Here is a 22,188-nt window from a genome sequence, read left to right as displayed (position 1 = left end):
TGGTAATCATTAGCCTTTGCACCAAATGTTAAAATAGGGACTCAGAAAATTGATTAAATGAACACTATGAAGGGAGTTTTCCAAAATCCAACATATGTTTCCAAATTACAATTTCCATTATATTTTAATCTTTAAAACTCAAGGCAATTCACAATTATTTGGAATTTATGCAACAGTAAATTAATTCAAATAAGTGCATTTAGGAATATAAGCGCTGATAATATTAAACAGTCTCTGTGGCTCTTGACAATCTGTTCATTAGATATAATTTAGAATCTTGATCATAAAGAAAAGGGTTAGGCAAGGTTAAAAAGACCTGATAATATGAGCAAATGAGGAAAAAACAAAATAGCCTCAAAACTCAAAGATGAGCAAACAAAGACATCAAGGAATTACATGAACTAGCCAAACAGAACATTGGGCAAATGTCTTCCGTGTGAGACCCCTCATACTTTGGTGGATGCTAATCCAACAGGAGGATTAGCCTAAAAGATACTGAACCCTTATCCTCTCCATAGTTTGTGTAATTTCTGAAAGGGAGGAAGAGAATGTGAAATACTGAACTAGGATAAGTCTGGAAACCAAAAACAGAATCAATTAATGGCTATTGCTTTAAGTAGACAGCAATGAATATACCTCAGTAACTCAGAGACAGTGACTTATCTGAACTATCTGTAATTCTGGATGGGTACATATAGCTATCTCTCCCAGCTATGCAAAAACAACAACAACAACAAAAAAAACCACATCTATCATGACTATTTCTCCTTTTTTAAAATGAAAGAATGGACCCTTCAGGTTCTGCTATCTCCCCCTATATCATTCTAGACTGTAGGGCCATCCCTATTGCCAGCAGGTATGATCGGAAAAGGAGAGGCTGGAAGGAAGATAGGTAACATAGATTAAGCTAACACGTACTAACAGAAAAACCATGTAGTAATTTCTGTTAAGATGAACCAATTAGAGCAGACAGATGCAGTTAAATGTACACATTAAATTAAGGCAGGGAACCCATTCCCCTTTCTTTGGCTGTCACATTTTGTGAATTGAGTTTATTTTCATTGAGAAGAAAGAGTCATGTTTATGATGTATTATAGGACAAGCTGGGGTTAGAGGTTGGCATGTTGCTAAATGAATTTGGACAGGACTTCCTTTTTAGCTAGCTATGACAACTGGTGATACTTTTTTTTTAAGCCTTAACATTTATTTGAGACAATAACTTTTAATCATATTTTACTAAAGAAAACAAAGTGTCAATATGCTCATTTAGAAAATAAAGTTAATGTTCACTTTAGTGAGGATATTATGTTTTGGTCCCTACAGTCTGGATTGGTATAGGAGAAAGTAGCAGAAAGTGACATTTGTTCTTGCCTGTAAAGATGTGGTTCTGCTAGGCCCTCTTAAACCAATCCATATGGTTCACTCTAAGAAAAAAATGAAGAAACAAAAATAACAACAAAAAAAGAGCACCATAGTTACAGCATAGAACGTGCTCAATGTGTTGAAATAAGTTCATTTAATAGATATATCTGCCCTTTTGTTTAAAACAAGTATTTGTAAGTGTGGAAGACTAAATGACCCAGGGCTTGACAGCCATCTTCATCCAAGTCATCTGTCTTCTCTTGCTGGCAGGAGGGATACCTCTGAAAGTCTGGATTGGCATAGTATGAACTAGCAGAACCATAATTTACAGGTAACAACAAATTTACCTTCCAGACTCAGGACGGAAGTCCACCTCAGGCTCCTCCCAAACAAGGAAGATCTGCTTCATCACTTCCTGCTCCAGGGCCACTCGTGAGGGCTATCTGGGAGCGACTCTCCTTCCCTGCAAGGTAAGCTGTCATCAGGAAGGTCCTGCAGGACATGGCCAAATCCAAATGCTGAGGGCTCCCCAATACAAATGTATGACATACCTCCACTGGACTGACTTTATGAAACTGCGTGGGAAGTCTTATTTTCTGCATTTCAAGAATATTCCCAGACAGTCTAGCAGCCGAGATGGCTAGTATTCACTATTGGAAGGCTGATACACTGCACATACTATGTTGTGCTGCAGAAATACAGATTTCCCTCCAAAGAGCTGCCAACCTATAACTTTTAATAATCACACACAATCTCAGTATCAACAAAGAGTGAGAAGAGGTTAGCCCTGAAGTTGCATGTAAGTAACCAAGAAAGAATCTATTCCAACCATAAATATGGCAAATGTACAAAAAGCCACCATTAAAGTAATTAACACTAACAGGCGTGATTACTAAAGTGCATCTAGACAGAAAGATGAAGTATTATTTGGCCAAGAGAAGGAGGAAACATTACAGAAAATTAACTAGAGAGAAATTAGAATTCCTAAAAACTATTTACTGGAATCAGTAGGAAGTAGAAAGAAAAAAAAATTGCTCCCTCCTTCTCCAGAAAGTCCATTCACCTTTTGATTTGATAACAGAATTTACTTTTTGGGGTGGTGGCAGCAGGGAGATGGGGAGTGTAAAGAGAGTAAAAGATGAAAATGGAATGCTTGGGGTGGAAATATGATTAAGGATGAGAGAACGCTACGCACATGTAAAAAGAAAGAGAAAGCAGTGGCTACTAATTTCAAAGGCATAAAACAGTTAAACATTTTTTTGAACCAGAAAAGTTCCAATGTTGTTTAAGAACTGGGAGGTCCTAGCATAAAGACAAAAACTACTTTAGAAAGTAGACCAAACTTAACAGAATTCTACATTTATTTAGGCTTTCTTTAAAACACAAAAAATAGGTGATTTTTATTAGAGTCCACTGCTTTCCTGCAGAGATTCTATTTCTTGGCATCAGTTGTAACAGTGAACCCTGATGCGGCACTAATAAGGGTCAGAAACTGATTTCCGTTTAATTTCCATTAGAAGAAATTCTGCAATCTAGAATGAAATAGTGGAGATTATAACTTTAGGTTGAAGGGGTGTGTGTGTGTACTCAAGGTTAGGGAAAAAAAACCAACAACAAAATGTACCTGAAAAAGATTATTTTACTAATAACCACATACATGAGAAATAGATCATGAGTTTTACTATATAAACCATCATTACTGCACATACACAAACAAAACGCCTTTTCTTTTTCTGCCCTCAAAACCCCAAAATGTATTTGTAATACATGATGCAAAGAAATAGATAAATTTATCCTCTCAAAAAAGTTGCCATATAGGTCAGGCACAAAAGAGAGAATTAGAATATATTGTGCAAGTAATACTAGGTATTATCTGTGCAGGCATAATGGAAAAGTATAGTAAATTCAGCTTTAAATTCACCAACAGACATGTGTACAAAGGACTTTTTTGTACAAAACTATGATTACTTTCAAGGGAGAAAAAAGCAGAATGATTACCCACATCTTTGGTCTTAGCAATGGCAGAGTATATAGACCAGTGCATACACAGTACACAGTTCAGGTACCAAAAATGAAGCAATGTGAAGTCTATAAACACGTAAGTGAAAGAATATGATTTTAGCTTTCACATGGTTTTGTGTACATTTGATATTAGCATATTTTAGCCTGTGCCTAGGAAAGAAATGTTTTGTTTGATTTTATAAGGCAAATGATGGGAAATAACAGTGCTTGAATTTAAAAGATTAGTCTTAAAAAAACAACAACAACAAAAAACCCCAAGACATTAAGAGTGCCTGCCTTAAAGCCAAATATCCGGAATACACACGATCAACTGGAGGGTTCTTTGGGATTACACATATATTGTGATTTGAGAAACCTCATCAGATCACCTAATTCAGTGGTTTCCCAACCTTAGGGACTGTTAAGAAGAGGGGAGTCAAGGGGCAAGGGCCAAGGCTCTGGCCACTCTACCCTCACCCCTACCAGACCAATCATGCAGCTTCCTCTTATTTTAGTTATCTAGTGCTGCTCTAACAGAAATACCACAAGCGGATGGCCTTAACAAACAAAAATTTATTTTCTCACAGTTTAGGAAGCTAGACGTCCGAATTCAGGGTACTGGCTCTAAGGGAAGGCTTTCTCTGTCAGCTCTGGGAGAAGGTCCTTGTCTCTTCAGCTGGTTTCCCAGAGATCTCCACTGCGGCTTGGCATCAATCCTATCCACCTCTACTTCTGTCCCTTGCTTATCTCTTTATAAAAAACAGACCCTACATTAATCCTGTCTGACTAACGTAACAAAGACAACCCATTCCCAAATGGGATTATAATCATAGGCATAGAGGTTAGCATTTACAATACATATTTTTGGGGGACATAATTCATAACATCACACCCTTTGTTCCCTCAAAATTCATGTCCTTGCCATATGTAAAACACATTCACCTCATCACATCATCCCCAAAGTCTTAAACCAACTCCAAGTCCAAATTCTATCCTGGGGCAAAATTCCTCTTCATCTGTGAACCTGTGAAATCTAGAATACAAGTTATTTGCTTCCAAAGTACAATGGTGAAACAGGCACAAGGTAGATATTTCCATTACAAATGGGAGAAATTGGAGGAAAATAAGGGATAACAGGCACCAAGCAAGTCCAAAACCCAGCAAAACAAATTACATTAGCTCTCAAGGCTTGAAAATAACTGTCTTTTCTTGGACTGTCTAGTCAACGGCCTTGCCCTCCAGACTCTGGGTGCTGACCAAGCTCTCTGGATTCTGGGTGGAGATCCCTTGGCCCTGGGCTTCAGCTCCGCCTTCCAGGCCCACCGGGATGGCAACTCTGCTCCCCTCAGCTTTGGGCAGCCCTATTCTTCTAGTTCACCTGAGTGTCGACCCCACCCCCTCTGCTCCAGCATGCCTCATCCTTCTGCCCCTTGGGCATGACAGCCTCGCCCCCTCAGGTCTGGGTGGCAGCCCCAGCCCCCTAGCACACTTTAACAACAGCTCCCCACTCTGGAACCGAGTTAGTGAAGATACGACTCTTTGAATCAGGGCTTTGAACTGGTTCTTCCTGGTTCAATCACGGCTGAGGAAGCGTCACCATTAACAGGAAAAATTACAGTCAAAGCCCTGCTGGAAACTTAATTTCTCTCTTAGAAAACAAGGGCAGCGTACACGTTACACAGCAACCTAATCTCTTGCCCATTGGATTTTGAGCAGAGCTGGAAACAGCAATACCCCGCTGAAAGATGGTGGCTGACCGCGCTGCTTTCAATGTGTGTCACCCTCCACAGTCCTGCCGATAATCCAATTTCATGCATCAGGCTCCTAACAGGGCTCACTATACCTCTTTCAAGTCTCCTATTCCAGAGCTTTGACCTGTAATTTTTGCCGTTCCAGTTACCATGCTGAATGACCCAAACTGAAAAAACTTGGGTCTGTTCCTTTTTCTGCTTTGTTGGTATGACCGAACCAGTTCAAACTGGTTTGAAGCCATGCTTTGAATCCCAGGAGGCTGTGACCCTACCCTTGGAGACCCAGGGGACTGTGGCCCCACCCTCTGAAACAAAAAAGACCCTGCTTCCCATGCTTCTTCCAACAGTTCTGCTGATCTCTGAGCTGCTCCAGGAATGGTCCTTTTCTTTTCTAGGAGGACAACAGATATAGCTCCTTTGGCCTATTTCCTGCCTGTAGAATCCCAAAAGGCAGAGAGCATTCTTTCCTTTCATTCTTCCTCTGTTCATCAGTCTAAGGTGATGGGTTTTCAGCTGCAGTAGCTGCTTAGATCCATCAGTCACAGGGTTAATCTCTAACAAAAGAATGTGTAACCACGTCCTTGGTGGACATTCTAGGACATGTGTCCTCAGTTTGTACAACAGAATTTTCCAAATCTTTAAGTTCTGTTTTCATTTTGCAAAGTTTGCTTCTTTCTTTTCACATTTTACTGTAAGCGGCAAGGAGAAACCACATGGCCTCTTTAAGATCTTGTTTAGACATCTCCTCAGCCAGATATCCAAGTTCATCACTTACAAGGTCTACCTTCCACCAAACATTTGAACATAATTCAGACAAGTTCTCTGCCACTGCATAAAAAGCATCACCCTTCCTCCACTGTCCAATTGCAGGTTCGTCATTTTCTTTTATAAGCCTCACCAGAATCACATTTAATGTCCACATTTCTAGCAACATTTTGTTGCTAGTGCCGTATGGATTCTCTAAGATGACAGAGACTTTCTTTATAGCTCTCACTTCCTTCCGAGCCCTCACCAGAACGGTCTTTGACGTCCCCAATTCTACCAACAGGCTCTTCAAGGCAATCTAGGATTTTACTATTAGGCACCTTAAAACTCGTCCAGCCTCCACCCATTACCCAATTCCCAAACCACTTCTACAATGGAGCTATTTGTTTGAGCAGTACCAAATCCCATCTTAGTTATCTAGTGCTGCTATAACAGAAATACCACAAGTGGATGGATTTAACAAACATTTATTTTCTCACAGTTCAGGATGCTACAAGTCCGAATTCAGGGCACCGGCTCTAGGGGAAGGTTTTCTCTCTGTGTCAACTCTGGGGGAAGGTCTCTGTCTCTTTAGTTTCTGTTTCCTGGTTCCTTGGAGACCTTCATGTGGCTTGGCCTCAATCTCCCCTGTCCCCTGCCTTACTTGTTTAATCTCTTTTCTATCTCAGAAGGAATGACTCAAGACACACCCTACGCTAATCCTGTCTTACTAATGTTAACAAAGACAACTCATTCCCAAATGGGATTATAACCACAGGCATAACCAAAAAAACCACTCGTTGCCATCGAGTCGATTCGAACTCATAGCGATCCTACAGGATACAGGAGAACTGCCCCACAGGGTTTCCAAGGAGCAGCTGGTGGATTTGAACTGCTGACCTTTTGGTTTGGTTAGCAGCTGTGGCTCTTAACCACTGCACCACCAAAGGCACAGTGGTTAGGATTTGCAACACATATTCTTGGGGGACACAATTCATAACATTATCCTAGCTATGTTCTGAAGGGTGACTTAACAGTTTGTCAGGGAAAAAGTGTGTGTGGGAGGGGAGTTCTGATGCTTGAAAAAAAGAAAAAAAGAAAAAAAAAAAAAAAGTCTGAAAACTACCACCTAGGTAAAATGAAAACTATACCAGATATATAGTCATCACAATATACAGATTATTAAGGAATAGATATATTAAATGTCCACATTGGCTAGATTTCCATTGCTGATTAAATTATAAACAAACAAACCACTGTCAGATACTGTTGTACATGAGTATAACCCACTATGTGTTATCACAGAAATTAAAAAGAGGATATATTCTTATCATGTAATTTGCAGAACCTTCATTCCTAGGAGTTTAAACATAGGCCACTGTCTTAGGCTTGGTTCTCCAGAGAAGCAAAACCAGTAAAATGTGTAAATACACATATAGAGAGATTTATACCACAGAAACGGCTCACATGATTGTAGAGGCTGGCATGCCCCAAGTCTGTGGATCAGGATAGAGTCTTCTCCCAATTCACATAGCTGCAGGTGCTGAACCCAAGATCGGCAGATTGGAGAGCTGGGCTCTCACACACAAGCTGTAAAGATTGACGAATCCCAAGATGGGCAGATAAGCTGACAGCTCAAGTCCCAAGAACCGGAGGTCAGACAAACAGGAGGCTACCGCAAGATCCAGAGTGAGCAAAAAGACAGTACGTCTGCTTATATTTGGATGCAGGCCCCAAGGAAACTCGCTTTCAACTGACTGGCTACTCACAGCAGATCTCATCATGGGAGTGATCACATTTAAATACTGAGAATCATGGCCCAACCAAGCTGACACACAATCTTCACCATTACAGCCATGGAAGGAGGAAATCTGTGCTCTTGAAATTCTGTAATTTTAGAACTAATTGTAGTATTCAAGTACTGGAAGATATAAACTGTTTATCTGGGATCCTTACTCCAGGAGATGAGGTTGGGTTAAACTACAGAAGCAAGGCAGTCAGGGCTCTGTCATTCCCCTTCCCCCCAGTTCCTGATTCAATCACAGAACAGCAATGCTCCCTTTTACACACTGGATTTTTTTGTAAATTATGTTTGAAAAAGAATCCCCTAGGAGCACGGAAAGGCTCTCAGTTTGTGCTCAAGTGGGAGAGAAGGCAGATTAAGAGTTTGGAGGAAGGAAGGAAAGGGCCCCCAATGAACCAGTGTTTGAGCAGGTATCAAATCTTGAAAGACACAGATGATACAAGGCAGGATTCTGTACTCCGAGCAGTACTATAGGTTTTCTAAAGTCAGAGCTACTAACTTTTAGGGATTCAGAAAACTACCTCGGGGGGAGAACCACAGAGTTAACTCTAAAGGAATAAAATCAAAGCTTAGCATGAGGTCTGACCTCCTAAACCAAATAGCTTCAAATGATAATGTTGGTTAAAGTAAAAAACCATCAAGGAATTACCAATATAAATTACTCCTATTTGATGAGAAGGCAGTAAAGAAAAGTGAGTGGAGCAGGAACACACTGGGTTCATATACTTGAGAGACAGATGCCTCACTTTTTAGTGAGAAAGAGGAAGTACTATATTACTGTCATGGATTGAATTGTGTGCCCCAAAAATATCTGTCAACTTGGCTGGGTCATGATTCCCAGTACTGTATGATTGTGTACCATTTTGTAATCTGATGTGATTTACTTATGTGTTGTAAACTCTATCACTATGATGTAGTAAGATGGATTAGCGGCAGTTATACTGATGAAGTCTACAAGACTAGACAGTGTCTTAAGCCAATCTCCTTTGAGATATAAGAGAAGTGAGCAGAGACACAGGAGGACCTCATACCACCAAGAAAGCAGTGCTGGGAGCAGAGCATGTCCTTTGGACCTGAGGTTCCTGTGCTGAGATGCTCTGAGACCAAGGGAAGACTGATGCATCATAAGGACCTTCCTCCAGAGCCGAAAGAGAGAAAAGCCTACTCCTGGAGCTGATGCCCTGAATTTGGACTTGTAGCCTACTGGACTGTAAAAGAATAAGCTTCTCTTTGTTAAAGCCATCCACCTGTGGTATTTCTGTTATAGCAGCACTAGATGACTAAGACAATTACCATCTCAATAATAAGACTAAGGCTGCTGCTCCATCCTATATGATAGAGTGCATTAATCTCATAAATGCAAAGCTGAAAACAAAATTGTTTAATTACTGTAATAGAGGTTTTCTTGCAAAAAAACTTAAATATAGTATTACTATTCATAGGTTATGGATATATAATAAAAGATTATACTCTGGGGGCTTTGAAATGCTATTTATTTATATCCTGCCTGCTTATATAAGATGGCCTGACATGGCTTAGGATATTAAAACAAACCCCAGATTGTTAAAATAAGGATATTAAGAGAGATAAAGGGCATTTAGAAGTAGGCAACAGACAAAGGTTCCACGACTCTGGGATGAAAGTTACTGTAACTGAGCAACATATCTAATTCTGAACTTCTTAGCAGCAGAAGGCACTATGCCAAGAGAACAGAGTGAAAGATTTGCTTGGTATTTCTCTTTAAAGCTGCTGTTACATGCATTTAACATACCTCACAGAGATAACACTCAACATTACAGCAAAACAAATCACATACTTTACACTGAGTGAGATCCAGTATTTACAATTCCATTTAGGTTGGTTCAGATAATCAGCATGCCACTAAAGGCTTAGCACCTGTACTTTCAAGAACAAAAACTAGTAAATTAATAAATGGTATTTCTATCATTGAATTAAACTGCTTGGCTTTGATCAAGTTCCCTTGCTGGCCATGAGTAAATGAAAATACATTTGGATTTCCACAGCAGGAACTCAAGCTCAGTTTTCTTCACATGCTGATGCTTAAAGTTCTAAGTTAACAGAACATTAACTGTAAACAAAAATCTCATCCACTAATTTTATAAATTCTCTTTTTCTTCTTACATACCTGGACAGTAGAAAATAGAACCTTTAAATATAAATTCAACTTGTAGTTTAATACTTAAAAAAGGATTGGAGAAAATTAATCACAGATAACGTAATTAAAAGGAATGAATTAGAACTTGTCATCAGGCACATTTCAAGACAATTCTGAATTACTTTGGATACTCTGTAATAATCTACTTGCTAAAAGAATATCTTTCAAAGTGCTTCCCGTGAATACATATCACATATTTGAGCCCATGATACTACATTATTAATATTTTTCCTTTGTTTTTGTGATTTTACATTTGGAGAGAAAAACAAATGAAAAGAAAAGTGCTTCTTCTTTTTTTTTTTTTTAATTGTGCTTTAGGTCAAAGTTTACAGAGCAGATTAGTTTCTCATTAAACAATTAACACACAAACTGTTTTGTGACACTGGCTGCCAACCCCATGATGTGCCAACATTATCCTCTTCTCAACCTTGGGTTCCCCATTTCCATTCATCCAGCTTTCCTGTCCCTTCCTGCCTTCTCGTCTTTGCTTTTAGGCTGGTGTGCTCATTTAGTCTCGTATATATAGTTGAACTACTTGTGTTACTGTTTGTTTTATGGGCCTGTCTAATCTTTGGCTGAAGGGTGAACTTTAAGAATGTCTTCAGTACTGAGTTACAAGGGTGTCTGGGGCTGTATTCCTGTGGTTTCTCCAGTCTCTATCAGACCAGGTGCTTCCTTTTTTGAATCATCAGGTGGACTCACAAAGATTTAGGTAATATACACGAAGAATGGTTTCTAATATTAGGTTGAACCATATGAAATTGTCAATATGCAGCTGTCTTCACATATAAAACTAGGATTTTCATTCGTCACCATATTATGAAAAGTGGTTGAGACAAGTACTTTTTCCTGGTTTAAAATAATTTCAAATAGCAATTTCTTCATGGGAAGTTTTTAGTTGCAAAGCTTACAGAAATTTTTAGCGATTAATAATTATTAATTTATTATAATAATTAATAAAGAAGATATATTTCCATTACAATACATAAAACAAAGACCTTCTCAGAGTAAGATGCTTAGGTTTTACTGTACCTTCAGATTTAAGTAATGAATAAACATTTCAAAATAAGAAGGTGAGAAATTCTATACTCACATGTTTAAAACAGGTAACTGGAGCTGCTATAAAGCTATTGCTATTGATGTAGTTACCCCAGCTGAAACCTTCCATGGAGACTGCTGCTGAAACAAAATGAATTTAGGTATATTACAACTCTCAAATCTTTCACTTATAAGAAGGTTATTATTTAAGAGTCTCTGGGTGGAGCAAATATTAAGGTGCTTGGTTGCTACCTAAAAGATTGGCAGTTCAAATCAACCCAGAGGTGCCTTGGAAAAAAGGCCTGGTGATCTACTTTCAAAAAATTAGCCATTGAAAACTCTATGAAGCACAGTTCTACTCTGACACACATGGGGTCACCATGAGCTGGAATCAACTTGATGGCAACTGATTTTATTATTTAAAAACATGAAAGGATACAAAATTAATTTGTTCCTTTTAAAGAAAGTTTACTTTCTGTTTTTAAAGACTGAAGAACTTCTCTAAAGAAACATGAGCTTTAGCATATGTCATGTTTGCAAACAAATTGCAGCTTAAGTCTTCTATACACAACACATGCTTCTTGGGAAGTACAAGCTCTCCAGGTATGGGAAGCAAAGGACAGCTGAAAGCAGGTGCGTCCACAAGAATAAAAACTACTATGGCTGCTTTTGCTTTAATTCCCACCCAGCATTTACTGGGCACCTCTGTGAGGTATCTACCCGCTATCTACCACCTACTGCATCCACTAGAGTTTTTAATATCACCTCATTCTCTTTTACTTCCTTGCCTTCGTACTTCTCTTAAGAATCTTCTATTGGAAATGGTCCTTTCTTCAATCTCTTCCTCTTATTATTCTACTCTCCCAATTCCTTTGAAGCCTGCTGAATATCCTATATCTTTGTCCATTATGTGCACAATGTTCCCTACCACAGCACATTCAGTACATAAAATAAATAAACCAAATAAAAAACATTTATATTAAGGGGACTGCCACTTAAGGATTGGAACTTGTGAATTCAACTATTTTGTTCCAGAATAATTTATTGAAACCAAACCACCACCAGGAAGCCTAGTGTCATAATGTACTAATAGAGCATTTATAGTAACTTAGTTAAACAGAATCGGAAATTAAAATGTCATTAATTAAAACTAGATACTACATCAATATCAAATCTCTCACATTTATTACCATCACCCATATTACCTGCTTTAGTCTTTGCTTGATTTTGCAAGGTAGCTTGATACTGCGCATATGCTGCTAGTTTAGCAACTAAAGGTTGTTTCTGAAGAACTTTTGCTTTCTTTGTTGGAGGCTTACCCTAAAACAAGAAGAGTTAAGTAAATAGGATTCTTTTCCATTCCCCCGACCACCAAAATTAACTTGACTGCATACTACTCATTCTGCTTAAGTAAACACCGAGGGTTTAGAACATTATTAAAGCAGAGGAAACATACAAGGAATTTCAACAGGAAGATTTTTTTCTAAGTTCTGCTACAATGTAGATATCTAACATAAGTAGCAGAGCTGGCTTAGACTAAAACAGCAATATGCAAATTAATATGTTAATAAAAAATTACATCCCATAAGATGTTAAAATATAGGCTGTGGTGGATACTTCTTTTTTATAGTAGATAAAACCAGTGGTTATTCACTCATGCAGGTTGCCAAGCATTGCTATTTACATGGTAAGAGAAAATAATTTAATGTTCAAAGAGCAAGTGACTGAGGTTTATACCTTTAGCGCTAACGCAAAAGATCAATGACAAAATGATCATGGGCCAAATTCACAGTGTGACAAACTGCCATCCATTTGGGTACAGACCACTGCTCAGGATCTTTAGGTACTGTCTATCTGAAATATAGAAATACATCTAAGTGATGTATTTCCTTAAGTTGAGGGAGTTAAATAGCCCTCTCAGTGCTACGTAATGATCACAATAAGAAGTTAAAAAAGAGTAAGAAAAATGTGATCACCCAAATAAAATAGTTACAGAAATCAATTAATGTTACACCTTTAAAAAGTTGTTTATATGCTACAACAGTAGCAACTTAGTCAAATAGTCAAGTATTCAATCATTTTGTACGTAATGATGTACATTTGAAGAAAGATATTTTTTCCATGAAAGTTTAAAAAAAAAATTGGTTGGATTAATCAATTTACATTTAGCCAAGGTAGCAAATGAGCTGCAATCAAAGGGTAAATCGTTTCTCCCCAAATGTTCAAAGATTTTACCTTGATGTTAACTCAAAAGAAAACAAACGGAAGAAAAGAAAATGGCTTCAATTTTTGTACATAAAAAGGAATCTACTGTTTTTATACTTATTTGGAAAACAGGTGAGCATTTTTATTTCACTGACACAAACAGTTAAAAAAATCATTTTGGACAGTATACCTTGCCTATTTATAATAGTTTTTGAATTTTCTACACTGAACGAACTTTGGGGTTTACATATTTCCTAAAAATGCAGGTGTAAAATGGTAAGGGGCCAACTGGGCAGGGGTGGAGTGCAGTGAATCACAATCAAACGACAGGTAGAAAGCCAGAGAAATAACATATATAAAGAACAAGAAAGTTTCTGTACCGTTACCTGAAGTCTGGCCAAAATGCTTGCCTTCTTGGAGTTTGATGAATAACTTCTTGAGCATGAAACGCTGCAGAAACGCTTTGTTTTAGAGTAAAAAGCATCTCGCACGCCAACCATCCCACACATCTCACAGGTAGCTAATTCATAAAATAAAAACACTGGTGTTATGATCATACAATCAATTTTTATGATCATTTTTTAACCTATCACTTTAAAAATTTCTTTAAATATTTACATAAGTGTATATATATACATATTATATCTTATAATGTTTTCAGTGAAGGTTTACACAGCAGGTTAGGTTCCCATTCAACACCTTCTACACAAGCTGTTCAGTTTCGTTCAGTGACACTGGTTACATTCTTCACAATGCGTGAATATCTCAATATTTTTGTTCTGGTTGTTTCGTTTCCATTAATCTAGTTTCCCTGCCCCCTTACATTCTCATCTTTGTAAAGTAATTGTTGATCATTTGGTCTCATATACAGTGAAACGTGAGAGCTGGAACTTGATGGGACTGCCTTATTGCTTTTCTATAGCTTGTTTTATTTTTTTATTGTAATCAATCTTTTATTTTGTATGTATGCAAAATACAGCTGGCTTCCTTTTGATTGGTGGTAGTGTTCGTTATTAAATATATATATTTTTAAATTTTATTGTGTTTTAGATGAAGATTTTCTATGTAAATATTTTAATTTAAAAATCTGACTTGAAAATTTCTTCTATCTGCTATGCATACAATGGAAAAGCTTATACAAAAGTTGGGAGAAAAGAGCCATATGATGTCATGGCTAAGGGCTCCTTAAGCTCCAGCTCAAGGTCTGAAAGGCTAAAGACTCAAAAGACACACAAACAGATATGAGTCAGAGTCTGCTAACATTTCCTTAGCACCTATCATATGCCTGACATCCTCATATACTTGTGAAAGTATGATGAGTTCCAGCTTTTGAAGGGATTATAAATAAAAAACAAGAAGAAGTGCAATATAACCAAAGATTAATACAAAGGGCTGCACAAGTCTAAAAATACTGCAAAGGCTGAAACCTAAAAGAGGAACACGTGGAAAAATGCTAAAGGCAATAATAAGATTTTTTTAAGTTATGTTTAAGGGCCAACAAGGAAGAGATAGTTTCAAAGCTTGAAGTAGGTCCTGTAATTATTAACCAGTAATAGACGGAAACAGTGGAACTCTGACTGGTATTGTGCCTATTTTGTAAACAAGCACAACGGAGAATAATCTAAAGGGCAGAATTAGAAGAACAAGATTCAGAAGAACTGAAGTTCAAAAAGGATAGAGAGTAACACAGTAAACAACTGCCTGAGTGTGTTTAAGTCTCCCTCCAAACAATTAAATTGGAGGGACCTGTAGTGTAATCAGTACTTATAATCTACGAGGAATCACAGAAAAAAGATAAGGTGTCAAAAAGTGAGAGACAAAGGTTGTCTAATGAGAGGAAAAAAGTGAATGTTTTTCTGCTCTAAAAATTCCAGAACAGATTATTAAAAAGGTATGTGACCACCTACATAAAAAGTTGTGATCCCAAGAGGACAGTGAATCCTTGCCAAGAATTACACACGCCACAGTAGAATTCTCATGACTAGGATGTAAGCTCCATCAGGGCAGGGACCTTATTCTATGTTGTTCATTCCTAAATCTCTAATATTTAGAATAGAGGCTGGCACATATAAAGCTTCAATAAGCCTTATTTTCTTTTGTGATAAAACTACCAGACTGAAATGTTGTAACTAAACCATGGCACAAGGATATAGTAGTAGGAGTTAATACTTTTGATAACATTTCTCATCTTTGTCAATAAGGATTGAGAAATATAAACTAGAGTAGAAAACACTTAGATTTTAACTTATTAAAATCTATTTAACCTACTAATCTAATGGGTCCTGATAAACGGAGTGAAGTCTGTAGATACAGTGTGCATAGCTCTGTGCATTGGCTATCAAATCTGCAGATGATGTAAAACTGAAAGATTAGATGACACAGCATTCAACATCAGATGACAGAAGTAGCAATCAAAAACTTCTAAGAAGACTGACATTTATTAAGAAAAAGGTTACATGGAGAGATTCAAAGTCCTATACTTTGTGTCTAAAAAAAAAATTAACTGCGAAAGTATAAACCAGAAAACTGCTTTACATCAAAAGGTTTCAGCTATCTGTAAATTCAGTATTAGTTTCAAAAAAATTAAAGCAATTTGGGTGGCACAAATGAAAACAGTGTTCTGAAAAAGGGAGATAAATTCTAAACTACATTTTATCAAACAGGGTGACCAACCACTCTGGTTTGCTCCGCACTGAGGGGTTTTCCGGGATGCAGGACTTTCAATGTAAAAACCAGGACAGTCCCCTGGGAAAACCAGAGTGAGTCATCCTACCACCACATCTAAATTACCATATTCTTCTCAAATAACGCATCCACGTATATAATGCACAGCACAGCAAGCTTAGGAAAATAGTGCGAGGATGAGGAGGTGAGGGGGTGTTGCGTGGTTGGCAATAACATATAATGCGTGTGTTATTTGAGTGAAAATACAGTTCTGCTTTTAGTTCTGGGGACCATGTTAAAAGGAAGGTTAATAATTTGAAGTATGCCCAGATACTGATGAATTAAATCTCTGTGATACTACAAGAAACCGCTGAAGCAACCAGGGCCACTAAGAATGTTCTAGTGGGAAGAGATGTTATTGTAACAAGGAACTTATTCTGTGTATCTTTAAAAAGCAAAATTAAGATCAAAGGACAAAACTTAGAGCAAGGATAATTTTGGTTCAATATAAAGAATATTCTAATAATTAGAGATGCTAAAAAAGGAAACTATTTTCTGAGTTAAAGAGTGTCCTATCACTGGAAGTGTTAAAACAGAAAACTTCTAATAAAAAATTGTTAACAAAGGAGAGCCCTATCTTAAAAATCTTTCAACTCTGTAAGAAAATGACTCTAGACGTTACTTAGGGATTTAATATCTAATTAGTGTATTTATGTCCAGGTCAAGTTTCTCAATGACCTATTGTTTATATTTTTTTCTATTTTCCTTCCATCAGAAGGTAGCTAGGCAAAACAAAGAGATCAAACTTAAACCCAGTGATCTTACCTGGAACTCTAAATTTCAGGCTTTATCTCTGCAAACTGCTCTTTAAATGTTTAAGGAAGGGAAATGACAAAAGAAACTGAATCAAAACAAAATCCAACCCTTACATGTGAAGTTATATAAAAGGTGAAGACTGTAAATACTCACCCATGCCAGATTTACCATCTGGGTATGTGTAGACCTGCCCATTGTTTTTGATAATTGGGAGATTTGAAGGTAAAGGAGCAACTTCTTCTTCACTCTCCTCAGAGCTGGAGCTGCTACTTGTATCCTCACTGCAGCTATCATAACCGTCAAACATCCCGAACGAGTCTCTTCTTTTCCTTTCAGGTCGTGAAGAATGTTCAGTCTTAAAGGTAGAAGAAAACAATAATACATGACATAGCACTCATACATACCCCCTGAAAGACCTTAGCTAAAATTTTGGTATATGAGATTTGACAAATGAAAACCTAGCTTTGGTAAATGATCATTTTATTTTATCATGAAAAACTAAACACTTGTCTCAGAATGGAGCCCTCCACTTCCCTGAGGCACAAATCTACTACCTACCCATATAAGCAAGTAATAATGAATAATAATAATGGAAAGAACACTGAATGGGAATCAGAAGACCATCATGTAATCCATGCCTGCCTTAAACTAAGTGTGTCACTTCTCTTCTATAAAAACTTATTCTCTGTAAAAATGAGAGATTAGATCAGATAATTTCTTAATTTGCCTTTCATCTCTAAAATTATAAATTTCTACACTAATTTAGAGTTCCCAGAAAATAGAGATGCTTTAAAAAATCAGTGATTTTGACTGCTACTGCTAAGAGTTCTGGAAGGATTGAGAATTTTGTATTCGAGAGACAATTTTTAGATATTAACTATTTCAAAAGTTATAGGAGATAATATTTCCACATTTATAACCCTATTTCATTTTCCTCTTTAATATAATGATAATTATCTCACTTTTTATCATCAGTTATTATTACTATTTCCTTTTTGAAGGAAACTACAAAGATACCACATCATCTTTAATGAATGCTAACTTCCTGTGTTTCCTACAATGTATGTTCCCTCACTTAAGCCACAAATAACAATAAAAAAACTAATACCACTACCCCAACTCTCCCAGAAATAAGTTCCAAAAGTTCTAGTGAGAAGGCAAAAGAGAATAAGAAATAATGAAAAGAAAAAAAAAATCAAACGAAGGTCTTTGAAATGGAAAAGCTTGTATCATCACTAAACATGCAGTGAGTTATAATTGCAGAGATGGAAACTACTAGAACTAAAAATCTATAGGATTTGACATCCTTATCAATTCACTATACATATCATTTCTTAATTCTGGCAGTTTAATTTCTTTATGGTAATCTACGAACAGTAACAAAGCTGAAATATGTTACCCAAAGCTTGGTAAGACAAAACCATCCACATACATCTCTTAGTTTTATGGAATAAAATGAGATCGTATCATGTTCAGGTATGCTAGCTGTCTTTGTCAGCTAGTGCTGCTCTAACAGAAGAAACACCACAAGTGGATGGCTTTAGCAAAGAGAAGTTTATTCTCTCACAGTCCAGTGGGCTACAAGTCCAAATTCAGGGCATCAGCTCCAGGAGAAGGCTTTCTCTGTCTGTCAGCTCTGGAGGAAGGTCCTTGTGATGCATCAGTCTTCCCTTGGTCTGGGAGCACCTCAGCGCAGGAACCTCAGGTGCAAAGGACACACTCTGCTCCTGGCACTGCTTTCTTGGTGGTGTGAGGTTCCCATGTGTCTCTGCTCGCTTCTCTCTTTTATATCTCAAAAGAGATTGGATTAAGACACTATCTAATGTTGTAAACCTCATCATAGTGATAGAGCTTCCAACACATAAGGAAATCACATATAACCTCATCACAGTGACAAAGCTTCCAATACATATGGAAATCACATCAGATTACACAATCATACAATACTGGGAATCATGACCCAGGCAAGGTGACAGATATTTTTGGGGGACACAATTCAATCCATGACACCAGTATTAAATGTTTGCATGGATGGGAAACTGATTTTCACTTGTGTCAGGTATGACTATGAAAGCATCAAAAATAGTTCCTTAACCCACACACTGGAGATACTATATGTCCAAATGAACACTGTCTTTTAAGAAATCCCCTTGGGAGGCTCCACACATGCTCTAATAACACTGCCAAAACCCTGAACCTTTTTTAGTACTCTTCTTTTAGATCCAATTTTAAAAGAAAAACTTATTGATTGTGGTTGCTTCAGACTTATTGTTCCTGCTCCCCCAACAGTTTTCCCTAGCTTGATCACTGTCATGGCTTGAATTATATCCCCCCAAAAACGTGTGTATCAATTTGGCTGGGCCATGATTCCCAGTATTGTGTGGTTGTCCTCCATTTCGTGATTGCAATTTTACATTACAGAGGATTAGGGTGGGATTGTAACACCTTTACGAAGCTCACATCCCTGATTCAATGTAAACGGAGTTTCCCTGGGGTATGGCCTGCACCACCTTTTATCTTACAAGAGATAAAAGGAAAGGGAAGCTAGCAGAGAGATGGGGACCTCATACCACCAAGAAAGCAGTGCTGGGAGCAGAGTGCATCATTTGGACCTGGGGTCCCTGTGTGGAGAAGCTCCTAGTCCGTGGGGACACTGATGAGAAGGCTGATAGAGAATGCTTCCCCCTGGAACTGATGCCCTGAATTTGGACTTTTAGCCTACTTTACTGTGAAAGAATAAACTTCTCTTTGTGAAAGCCATCCACTTCTGGTATTTCTGTTATAGCAGCAACAGATAACTAAGACAATCACCGATCTTATTTACTAGATTTGGTTCTGAATAATTTTCACCTATTTCTATATACCAAATGTATCTTCAAAAAATCAGAATTTGCTATGACCCATTTCCCCAAAGTCTACTGGGGGGAGAGGGCAATAATTATATAATCAAACAAACAGGCAAGAATTTCAGAGACAAAAGTGATGAAGAAAACCAAACAGGGCCATGTGATGGAAGAGTAACTAAGGCAGGGGCAGTTAACTGAGATTCAGTGGTGAGGAAAGGCCTCAGTGAAGGAGGACAGTGAAGAACAAAATAGGCAGCCATTTGAATATTGAGTGCTGGAAAGTTCTAGGCAAGGAAAGAGCAAGACAAAGATTTTCTGGCTGGAATAAAGTTGGCACTTCAGAGGAACAGAAAGGCCAGTGTGGCTGGTGCTCAGTGTGAAAAGTGTGGGCACTCAGAGGAGGAAGTAGTGGCTAGATCACGAATGCCTTGTAGGATAGGGTAAGGAATTGAGCTCTGTGTTTTCCCTGAGGGCAATGGAAAGATATTATGAAAATACTTACTATGGTGCCTGGTATACACACTTAGTAAACACTGGCTAAAGTTTTAAGTTCTAATAAATTCACATGGCCCACCTCCACGCAGTGGTGACCTTTTATACTCATAAGTTTTCATATAAGCTTGTCAACTTTACAGCCAACTCAGTTAGCAGCCAATGCGTATTTTGTTGTTGTTAGGTACTGTCGAGTCGTTTCCAACTCACAGCGAACCCATGTACAAAAGAACAGAACAGAACACTGTGCCATCCTCAAAATGGTTGCTATGCTAGAGCCCACTGTTGCAGCCACTCTCATTTTGCTGACCCTCTACTTTACCAAGCATGATGTCCTTCTCCAGGGACTGATCCCTCCTGGTAACATGTCCAAAGTATGTGAGACGTAGTCTCGCCATCCTTGCTTCCAAGGAGCATTCTGCTCGCACTTCTTCCAAGACAGATCTGTTCGTTCTTTTGGCAGTCCATGGTATATTCGGTATTCTTCGCTGACAACACTATTCAAAGGCGTCAGTTCTTCTTCACTCTTCCTTATTCATTGTCCAGCTTTCGCATGCATATGAGACAACTGAAAACACCATGGCTTGGGTTGGGCGCACCTTAGTTCTCAAGGTGACATCTTTGCTTTTTAACACTTTAAAGAGCTCTCTTGCAGCCGATTTGCTCAGTGCAATGCATCTTTTGATTTCTTGACTGCTGCTTCCATGGGTGTTGACTGTGGATCCAAGGAAAATGAAATCCTTGACAACTTCAATCTTTTCTCCATTTATCATTATGTTGCTTACTGGTCCAGTTGTGAGGATTTCTGTTTTCTTTATGTCGAGGTTGAAACCATCCCAAAGGCTGTGGTCTTTGTAAGCTCTTCAAGTGCTCTTCGCTTTCAGCAAGGTTGTGTCATACGCATAACACAGGTTGTTAATGAGTCTTCCTCCAATCCTGATGCCCCGTTCTTCTTCATATAGTCCAGATTCTCAGATTATCTGCTCAGCATACAGACTGAATAGGTATGGTGAAAGGATACAATCCGGACGCACACATTTCCTGACTTTAAACCATGCAGTATCTCCTTGCTCTGTTTGAATAACTGCCTCTTGATCCATGTACAGATTTCTCATGAGCACAATTAAGTGTTCTGGAATTCCCCTTCTCTGCAATGTCATCCATAATTTGTTATGATCCACACAGCCGAATGCCTTAGCATAGTCAATAAAACATAGGTAAACAACTTTCTACTATTCTCTGCTTTCAACCAGGATCCATCTGACATCAGCAAGGATATCCCTGGTTCTACGTCCTCTTCTGAATCTGGCTTGAATTTCTGGAAGTTCCTTGTCGATGTACTGCTGCAGCTGCTTTTGAATGATCTTCAGGAAAATTTTACTTGTCTGTGACATTAATGATATTATTTGATAATTTCTGCATTCGATTGGATCACCTTTCTTGGGAACAAGCATAAATATGGATCTCTTCCAGTTGGTTGGCTAGCTAGCTGTCTTCCAAATTTCTTGGCATAGACGAGTGAGCACTTCCAGAGCTGGATCCATTTGTTGAAACATACCAATTGGTATTCTGTCCATTCCCAGAGCCTTGTTTTTTGCCAATACCTTCAGTGCAGCTTGGACTTCTTCCTTCAGTACCATCGGTTCCTGATCACGTTACCCTGAAATGGTTGAACACTGACCAATTCTTTTTGATACAGTGACTGTGTATTCCTTCTATCTTCTTTTGATACTTCCTGTGTTGTTTAATATTTTGCCCGTAGAATCCTTTAGCAATGCAACTCGAGGCTTGAAATTTTTTCTTCAGTTCTTTCAGCTTGAGAAATGCTGAGCATGTTCTTCCTTTTTGGTTTTCTATCTCCAGGTCTTCCCACATTTCATTATAATACTTTACTTAGTCTTCTCCAGTCACCCTTTGAAATCTTCTGTTCAGCTCTTTTACTTCATCATTTCTTTCTTTTGCTTTAGCTACTCGACATTCAAGAGAAAGTTTCAGAGTCTCTTCTCACATCCATTTAGGTCTTTTCTTTTTCTCCTGTCTTTTCATTGACCTCTTGCTTTCTTCACGTATGATGTCCTTGATGTCATTCCACAACTTGTCTGGTCTTCGGTCATTAGTGTTCAACGTGTCAAATCTACTCTTGAGATGGTATCTAAATTCAGGTGGGATATACTCAAAGTCGTACTTTGGTTCTCATGGACTTGTTCTAATTTTCTTCAGTTTCAACTTGAACTTGCATATGAGTAACTGATAGTCTGATCTGCAGTCGGCCCCTGGCCTTGTGGTGAT

At 38.1% G+C, this 22,188-nt stretch overlaps 1 protein-coding gene across 9 annotated transcripts in view; it reads right to left on the bottom strand.

The window, feature by feature from the left end:
* MBTD1 (mbt domain containing 1) overlaps positions 1 to 22,188 on the bottom strand; it is an 81,424-nt gene that overhangs the window by 33,124 nt on the left and 26,112 nt on the right. For 5 of the 9 annotated variants that reach the window (XM_023732746.1, XM_023732747.1, XM_023732749.1 and 2 more), the window contains 4 exons: positions 16,715 to 16,916; positions 13,462 to 13,601; positions 12,082 to 12,196; positions 10,932 to 11,017 (listed from right to left, as the gene is read on the bottom strand). In XM_023732746.1, coding sequence (XP_023588514.1) covers positions 10,932 to 11,017; positions 12,082 to 12,196; positions 13,462 to 13,601; positions 16,715 to 16,868 — 495 coding nt within the window. In that variant the 5' untranslated portion in view covers positions 16,869 to 16,916. Of the gene's footprint in view, positions 1 to 10,931; positions 11,018 to 12,081; positions 12,197 to 13,461; positions 13,602 to 16,570; positions 16,611 to 16,714; positions 16,917 to 22,188 lie in introns of those variants that run through there. The other 4 variants (XM_023732750.1, XM_023732742.1, XM_023732743.1 and 1 more) reach the window with 4 other exon arrangements.

Source organism: Trichechus manatus, unplaced genomic scaffold, assembly GCF_000243295.1.
Source record: "Trichechus manatus latirostris isolate Lorelei unplaced genomic scaffold, TriManLat1.0 scaffold00054, whole genome shotgun sequence".
NCBI lineage: Eukaryota > Metazoa > Chordata > Mammalia > Sirenia > Trichechidae > Trichechus > Trichechus manatus.
The sequence above is the reverse complement of the archived record's forward strand: the minus strand, read 5'-3'. Positions and strand labels throughout refer to the sequence as shown.